The sequence below is a fragment of the Chenopodium album genome, chromosome 11, assembly GCF_948465745.1.
Source record: "Chenopodium album chromosome 11, dcCheAlbu1.1, whole genome shotgun sequence".
Taxonomy (NCBI): domain Eukaryota; kingdom Viridiplantae; phylum Streptophyta; class Magnoliopsida; order Caryophyllales; family Amaranthaceae; genus Chenopodium; species Chenopodium album.
The window spans coordinates 14,831,748-14,840,672 of NC_137844.1; the positions used below are offsets into that span (position 1 = coordinate 14,831,748).

An 8,925-nucleotide genomic window follows, 5' to 3' on the forward strand; every position below is an offset into this window, starting at 1 on the left:
AGTCGGGTTCGGTTCAAGTCAATAAATTTTTTTTATAGCTCCAAATCAAATTGCATTATTTTACAAATATTAAAATAAACAAGTGAATATTAAAATTTGAAAAATAGGATCAATAAAAGGATTATAATTTATACACGTAGTTATATGGAAGTATATTTTGAAGATAAATTAAGAAAAAAAACAAAAAAAATACATTTAGCCTCATATTCGTTTAAAATACATTGACAGTTTACACTCACAGCTCTATTCTAATACTCTATCACCTCATGTCCTATTGCTCATATAGGAAGTTGAAGATAATTAGGAAAAATAAAATCAATCACAATAGAGATTTCATGGGGAAAATTTTCGTCAATCTCGCCATTAGAGTGCAACCTTCCTTAATATACTAAGATTCAGTGATTTTCCTATGCCTATAAGTCGTACTCTTCAAAGATTCAGAATGTGGAAAACCACAGATCGAATTGCGCCTCTGCTGGGTCGCCTACTCTACTACCTCTCATTGTCGCCTTTTGTCTTCAACAAGGAGAAATCACTCCAAATTCCTGGTAATCGATTTATACAATTATATTAGCTATTTAAATTTTCGGATCTAATCATTATAATTGGCTAATTGGTTTTACATATTTTTTTGCTTAATTAACCGGTTTAATGTTTATAAATTGAAGTTAATTTTAACATTTTAAATTTAATCTTCATAGATTAATGTTGAATAATTTTTAGATATTTAATTGGGTTGTCTGTATACATTTTTTTGATACAATTTGAAGTTGATTTTTACAATTTGGTTGCTTGTGGTTGTTTCTCGCAGATGATTATATATTACCCTTTGATGTAAATCATATTAATATGCGTTTTTTTTTGTTTTTTGTTTTTTTTTATTGTTAAAGGAATCAAAAAATCATGACAGGAGAAATGTTTGAATTAGACTACGCAGCTGAAAGAGGTATAGTACATTCTAATTAATTATAAATGACGCATTTTTTATTGATCTTACTCCTAATCTTTGCCTGATTGTTTGGTGTAGCAAGGGACATTGAGCTTGAGCAAGCATCAATTACATGTATGAGTGTTGGAAATGCTACACATACGCCTGAACCCCATCAATCAATATCTCCAATTGAAGGAAAGCGATCTCCTATTTGGCAGAATTTTGAGGTTAATGGTGAACATGCTGCATGCAAGTTTTGCAAAAGATTAATCCAGAAACTTGCTGGTTCGAATGGTACGTCTAATCTAAAGAGACACCTTGATAAGTGCCAAGAATATAAAGACTCAGATAAGTCTAATGAGTCTCCTGCATCTCCATTTGACCAAAAAAAATACTGTAAGTTACTTGCTAGAGCTATATTGAAGCATGGTTATTCTTTAAGTATTGTTGAACATGAGGGGTTTAGGGAATTGCATACATATTTGAATCCCAAGGTTAGAACTATTTCTAGAAACACAATATTGAAATGGTGCATGAAAGAGCATGAAGTGTTAAAGCAATATGTTCGTAATACGCTTAAGGCCTTATCAAGTAAAGTTTCTTTAACCTGTGATGTATGGACATCTTGTAATACTCGTGGTTATTTGTCTCTTACGGCCCATTTTGTGGATAATGACTGGAAATTACAGTCTAAGGTACTGAACTTTAGGCATTTTCCACCTCCCCATACTGGTCATGAAATTTATAATCTAGTTTTTAGTTTGATTAAAGATTGGGGTATTGAAAGAAATGTTTGTAGTATGACTATTGACAATGCAAGTAATATGGATTCTATGGTTGGGAAACTCCAAATTGAATTGGATGCAATGGCTAAATTACCTGTTGATGGCAAATATTTTCATGTTAGATGCTCTGCCCATATTTTAAATTTAATTGTCAAAGAAGGTTTGAAAGTCATTGATGAATCTGTTGCGAAAGTTCGGGAGAATGTGAAGTTTATTGATTCTTCAGAAACTAGACTAAATAAGTTTGAGCGGTGTGTTACTAGTTGTAAGTTAGCTACAGGTGTAAAGCTGTGGATGGATGTTCCTACTAGATGGAATTCTACGTTCTTAATGCTTCGTCGAGCTCTTGATCTTGCACCGGCACTGAAAATGTTCAATAGGATAGAGAGCCACTTGGCGCTTACTCCTCATGAATGGGAAACAGTAGAGAAAATGTGTGATTTTCTTGAACCCTTTTATGACATTACTAATTTGTTTTCCGGTTCTGAATATCCCACTTCCAATCTTTATATTGCCAACATTTGTAGAATTGAGTCGCTATTAGTGGCTGCTTCCAAAGGGGATGATCCAAAACTCAAAGAAATGGCAGATCTTATGCGTTCCAAGTTTGATAAATATTGGTCCGATTACTCTGTGCTATTATCTTTTGCTGCAATTCTTGATCCTCGGTTTAAGTTGAAATTTTTGAGACATCTTTTCAAGGATTTGTATGAAGCTCACATGGTTGAAACAAAAGTTCAAGAGGTGTATTATGAATTTGTTCAATTGTTTAACCATTACAAGGAGCCTCTTCCTACTTTTTCTTCCCAAGATAGTTCAAATTCAGATTCATATCGTCCACGCAAGAGTAGTAGAGTTTATGAGGTAAGATAACAACAAAGTTTATCATTATTCTATATATATGTTAATCACTTTTCTGGGTTATTCTGTTCTGATTTTTTCTTTTTTTTCTCTTTTTTCTCTTTTTTTTTTTTTTTTTTTTTTTTTTTTTTTTTTTTTTTTGCGATTTCAGAATTTCGTTGCTGATATTGCTAGTAGTGACATGGGTAAATCTGAATTAGAATTATACTTAGAATTGCCTTTAAAACCTTGTAATGCTGATGAGGAATTCGATATTCTGGGTTATTGGAAGGAGCAATCAACAGCTTTCCCAAGTCTTGCTCATATAGCTAAAGATATTCTTGCTATTCCTATTACTACGGTTGCTTCCGAATCTTCTTTTAGCATGGGTGGCAGAATTTTAAACAGATGGAGGAGTTCACTCTTACACAAACATGTCGAAGCTTTGATAACAACTCGAAATTGGCTGTATGGTTATGCTGAATTGGAGAAAGATGGGGTTGAGGTGGAGAATGAGGACGTGGATGATTTTTCTGCATAACCAGATTTGTAAGTTGTATTTGATTTTTTAAAAATGAATGTAATGTTTTTGAATCTTTATAACACTGTTCTTTGCTTATTTTTTTGTAGGTGGATGTCACTCACCCTCATGGGCTCACTAGTTTAAAACCTCAAATAAATTCAACCATGCTGCTTGCTGCCTGCCTGAGCCTTACTGTCATTTCAGCATGATAGTTTAAACTCTTTACTTAGTTTGTATTCTACTTTAATTGTAACCACCTTGTTTTGGTGATGATGTACTGCTGCTATCATTTTGGTGGTCTAAAATAATTGTAATTGCTATCACTCTTTCTATAATAAAGTGCTTCTTCTAATACATCATGGCCTATTTTGGTTGATTTTTTTTTTTTCTGTAGTATATTATTGGATATTGTTGGATATTTTTCTGTAGTATAATAAAGTGCTCCTATCCCTGTTGGCATACAAAATGACTAGATCCCCCTGCTGCAGACACCATTAAGGTGAATACAGATGCTCAAGTTTACTGGACTGATTGAAAGCAGTCCTACTAAAGTCTTTGACATTGATCCTAATACTCAACAGGTTGGTATCTCCTTAAGTTTACTGGATTGATTGTATCCTTTTGCTTGTGTTGTGATTATGTGATAAGTTGTGCCTTACTTTTAAAGCAGATTTTGCTGATAAGTTCTTTTTTAGATCATAAATAGAATTTTAATGTAGGGAAAACTATGATTTAAGGAATCTATTGGGATTGGATTGGGTAAGTTCTGAGAGACCAGCTTTGTCATATGTTGATGAGAATGAAATGCCCTCTGGACCCCTATGTGCAATGGAGCAAATTAGATGGAAATAATTCCAATTTGTTGATGTTTTATGACATGATTATTACTAGGCCTCTTGTGCAAAGCATTATTAGTGATAAAATTAATTTAGGTCGAATTTTGTTTGTTTGCTTGCTTTTCACTTTTTCAGCCACGTAATTATATATATTGAGATTGTTATGGAGATGCTTTCATTCCATGTCTTGGTTTTGCTAGCTTTTCCTATGATCCTCTTAATTTGCCATTTGTATTAAAAGAATTTCATTAGCATAGCTGTATTTTTCTCCACCAGTTCTCTGTTTTATGGAGCCTTCTTATACAAGGCTTACTTGTATCATATACTACAATATTATCTTAGTGAAATTTCATCACCTGTTAATGTAAGATCCCACATAATATATTCTTGCAGAGTACTCCAAGTCGGGTTGAATTTGGGTCGGGTCAATAACAAGTCGGGTTGAGTTTGGGTCGGGTTTAAATTCGGGTCGGGTTAGGAACGGGTCGGGTTGACCTCGGGTCGGGTTAGTAACAGGTCGGGTTGAATTCGGGTTTTGACGGGTTAAATCGGGTTTGGGTCATTATCGGGTCTGAGTCGGGTTCGGTTCAGGTCAATAATTTACGGGTCATATTCGGGTCGGGTCCTCTCTAGGTCGGGTCATGGTCGGGTTCGGGTCTCAAATGCTCGGGTCAACTCGGGTCTAGGGTTGGTTTCAGGTCGGGTTAGGTCGGGTTCGGGTCGCCATTTTTTTCGGGTTCAGACGGGTTAGGGTTAGGGTCGGGTTAGGGTCGGTATTTCGGGTCGGGTCAGCTTTTGACAGCTCTAGCCTATGTGAGAGCCTTCTAAGAAGGTTGTGATACCTTCTTTAATCTTTCTTGATATTGCTCTATCCATAACCCTTTAAAAGCCAAATTGGTTTGAGAAATTTTTAATTTTTGGAATTTCCTTATAAACAGTGTGCGGACTGTGTTACCTCTCTTCTTTTTTTTTTTTTTTCTTTTTCTGTTCCTGATGAACATTGCCCTTCCCTTTTTGCCCTTCTTAATTTTCTTTTTTTCTTTTTCTTCCCATGTGCTGGCAGGTTGTACTACGTAAAGTACGTATTTCATTGCCCTTCATTATCCTCTTTTACTCACCTCCATTCTTCACTTTTTCGGGTTTCCCCCCTCTCCTCTCTTTTCACGATCATCCGCTCATTTGCTCAGCTCCGGTGACCCAGCCCAGAGAAGAAGATTGCGGTGGCAGCCACGATAATGGAAGGGTTCCATCCTCCAGCCAATCGTTTCTCTCCTTCAGATCTTATAGTTAGGATTTTAATTTTGTTTTTGTGCTTAGATTTTTATAATTTTCAAGAGTTTTCATACCAGTTTTAGATGTATAAATGTAATTGAAGTCTATTTACCAATTTCTCCTTTGTTTTAGGCTACACATGGCCACCTGGGCGGCTGCTTTTGGGGGATGCCAGGTGATTTTGGGAAGCTTCTTCCATCAACATCAGCAATAACAGTCGTCGCCGCAGCAAAAACCACAATGTGGCAGCGGTGGTGTAGGAGGAGGTTACTTTCTCTCCTCAATCCTTTGTAATCTCAGGTAATTTGCGGACCTAATTTCTTTTCGTTATTTTACTTTGATTTCCTGCATTTTGGTCCATTTTTTGATTGATTGGTTTGATTTTTAAATTTCATCTTTGCTTGTTTATTTGATGAAGATAACAACCCACATACTTGAAACCTATCAAGATTCAAAAATGCAATCCCAATTTCATTCGCTCATGACTAATTTGTCATTGTCTTGCAATAAATTTGATTAAATGAAAGTTATAACTACAACTTTATGTATTATCAATTTTTAATGGATATTTTTCAGGGTCAATGGGGTCCTGAATCAATAAGGGTTGTGTTGTAGAATTAAGCTAAGTGTTTTTTACCCAATTCGGATTTTGCTTTGTTGGCGTCCTTGGCGATCTTATTGTTTGTGAAGTGTTCTTTTAATCTTTAATTTTGCTGTTGTTTTTAGTTGCCAATCATTGGAGGGGCAGAAAGTTTAAGAATTGTTTCTTGAATGATTTAGCAAATTATGGTTATTGGGTTTGTAAATTTTGCGGATTTTTGATGAATTTTTGTTTATTTGCAGAATTGATGAGATTATGAGATGAGAGCTTCTCTGGCTCTCAATTTAAACGACCTTTTGGTGCTTCTCGAGGAGAATCGTGAGTGCTCTTTCCATAATCGTCAGAACAATGTCAATTTTAACGACCTTTTGGTTCTATCAGGTTGATTTAGTTTTTTCACCTTTGCTTTTTTTAATTATTTCTTTTTGATTATTTGTGTTACACAGTTAGTTATACATGTTTTTTATCTAATTGATGATTGTCTATGGTGCTTGCGGTGGAATAAAAACATGGGTTAATGTAATTATTTCTACGGGGCTTTAACATATCTTATTTTCTGTTGGTCTAGCTAGGCTTCTAGCTGTTACCTTGTTCTTGGTGAAGTTGTCAAATCATCACTACATTTTAAGAGATGGTTGCAGTCAACTGACATGTTTGTGGAGCGGAAAATTATTCTAGAAGCTTCTGATGGCCTATAAAAGGCTCAGGTATACTCATCTTCTCTGTTTTTCTGCCCAAAAATGGCCATCAACAATAATTATGACAATAGTGTGTCAATATAATTACCCCTTGAAATGTTATAATTACTGTTATATGCCTTGTCATATTGGTACTGGAAGGGTTATAATTGATGTTAACCTTGTATGTTTTAGTTACATTTTTGGGTTAGTTGAGTTTTGATTTGTTTAAAATGATAATTTAGAAGTTTGGGTTGAGATTTTAGTAGGATAAGGGGTGTCAAGCAGCAATGGTGAAGTCGGGGTCTCTGTCTTTCACCTTTTGAGTTTGCCGTGATTATTGTGAGCCAACTAAAGTACTCATTTTTCTCTTGATTAGTGCTCTTAAATTGCTTTTTTATTTCAATTATGTTTCCTTAGTTTAACTACTAATAATTTTTGGGATTTTAATTTGTACATTTGCTCTCTTTTCTCCCCAACCTGGTTTAACTACTAATAATTTTTGGGATTTTAATTTGTACATTTGCTCTCTTTTCTCCCCAACCTGGTTTAACTACTAATAATTTTTGGGATTTTAATTTGTTCATTTGCTCTCTTTGTCTCCCCAACCTGGTTTAGATCAGTGGCAGCAGTGGTGGTTGGAGATTTTCCATTGTTTGCTCCATTCAGTAAAATCTTAATTTAAACTCTTCTGCAATTTGATTTCTGTTTTGTGCTGCTCTCTAACACATCTTTCTTTTTCATGCCAGGGATTTGATTTCCTACTCGAGAAAATAATGGAGCCATTCTTCCAATCGCATTCACAAACTGGTTATGGAAGCTCATGGAATTTCGAATCTTCATGAGATTTCGCTCACCGTTCAATCTCATCTCAAACAGGTACCTTCTCTCTCCTTTTCTTTTTTGGTTTGATTAGAGTATAATCATCAAATACAAATTAGTATCCAGAAATTTTACCTTAATCACTTTAGGAAATTTCAGTTAGTAGAGTGCCAACATGCATCATTTTATAATTCACAGTGAAGCAATAGGTTTTCTGTTGCAGTGTCATTTGATGTTTGAAATACCATTGTTGATCTATTTTAAGCCTTAATTTGACCATTTCTGCAAATTCCTAGAATCTGTTCTGTTCAACCCTGGATAATCCTGCCTAGAATTAACAAATTAATGTGAATTTGCGTCTTTATGATGACAACTTGAGGAAATCTTGAGAAGGTTTTATTTTAGTTGTGTTCCCTTGATTACTTTTCTTATAGTAGTGGTTTCATTATGTTGCTTGAAGGATTTGCTATGGGCTCCCTTGTGAGTTTGCTGTCAGAAAACGCATTTATGTTCAAGTTATATTTTTGGTGACTTTGGATACAATCATGGAGGACGACTGGGGTAAGATTTTGATTATTATTCATAATTTGATTGTTATTATTACTAATTAGAGCAAGTTATATTAATTTTTTTTACATTGTTTTTTTTGTTTGATGAAAGCTAAATTTGGATTCGGTTTTTAATTAATTGAATGAAACTATGCTTATAATGATTCTGCGATAATTTTGTTACTCTATTGCCAATTAATTATAATTTTTTCAATGTAATTTTGTTTTGTATTTTTTTTTCCTTAAGATTTTCAATTTTATTGAATTTTTGATATTCGTAGATGGAATGTATGATTGTATTCAATAGTACAATAATTACAGCATAGACTAATGTTCAATAGGAAAATGTACATGGAAAAACATTCAACATACAATAAATTTGCCTAATTTCAAAGAGTTGTGTTTTCTTTAATATAATCAATTCACTAAACTTGTTATATAAAGGTATTAACTATAGTAAGCAGGCAATGCTTTGCAATGAGTTTCATTTTTTAGCATAAGACTTTCGCAATTAGTTTAGTTTTTAAAGTATTAACAATCATTGCCATTAGATGCTTTAAAGTGTAATCTCAATATAATTTTGCAAAGTACAAGTGTAATAATTTTATTTTTTCTAAGGAAAAAAATACTTTTTCTTTTACAATTATTGTGATTCTTTTAGCATTTTTAAAATAGTGTGACCTTGGTTAAGTATATAATTTATATTGTTAGTCGAAAGATACTATAGCTTCTGTTGCTGCTGTGCATGACTGAAAGTGATTATTTGGTTAATTGGTCTGCTTGCTGCAGGTTTTAGAGAGGGTCATGAATGGAATGCAAAGATTTGGGTTCCAAAGTAAATGGTGGATTGAGTCTCCTGTGAAGGTGGTTGAGGCAACCACTTATATCAGATATTCAAGTATCGGGCACAATTGGTGGAGAAAATTTTTGCTAATAAAGAAACACGGAGTTGAGAGACTGCTTTAATGGTTTCGACTATAATTAGTTTACTAGGGTAATTAGTTTGTTAAACAAGGGTGATGTAGCCCATTTGTTGTTCGGTTTTGTAGTTATAACCATTTATGTGGTAATATGTTCTATTTTTACCTAC

At 34.1% G+C, this 8,925-nt stretch overlaps 1 protein-coding gene and 1 long non-coding RNA gene across 6 annotated transcripts; both read left to right on the plus strand.

The window, feature by feature from the left end:
* The first annotated feature begins 407 nt into the window (after positions 1–407).
* LOC145566345 (zinc finger BED domain-containing protein DAYSLEEPER-like) lies at positions 408–1,730 on the plus strand. Its single transcript, XM_081625792.1, has 4 exons — positions 408–548; positions 891–946; positions 1,028–1,626; positions 1,719–1,730. The coding sequence occupies exons 2-4, from the start codon at positions 904–906 to the stop codon at positions 1,728–1,730; spliced, it is 654 nt and encodes a 217-aa protein (XP_081481918.1). The 5' UTR covers positions 408–548; positions 891–903.
* A 2,786-nt stretch (positions 1,731–4,516) lies between these two features.
* Positions 4,517–8,925, plus strand: LOC145568637 (uncharacterized). 5 transcript variants are annotated; one of them, XR_014095868.1, is made up of 7 exons: positions 4,517–5,201; positions 5,320–5,487; positions 5,764–6,106; positions 6,361–6,495; positions 7,215–7,344; positions 7,748–7,848; positions 8,625–8,925. It is a non-coding gene; the product is annotated as an uncharacterized LOC145568637 (long non-coding RNA). The 5 variants fall into 5 exon arrangements; XR_014095866.1 differs by having other exon boundaries at positions 4,520–5,201; positions 5,764–6,169; XR_014095869.1 differs by having other exon boundaries at positions 4,530–5,201; positions 6,031–6,106.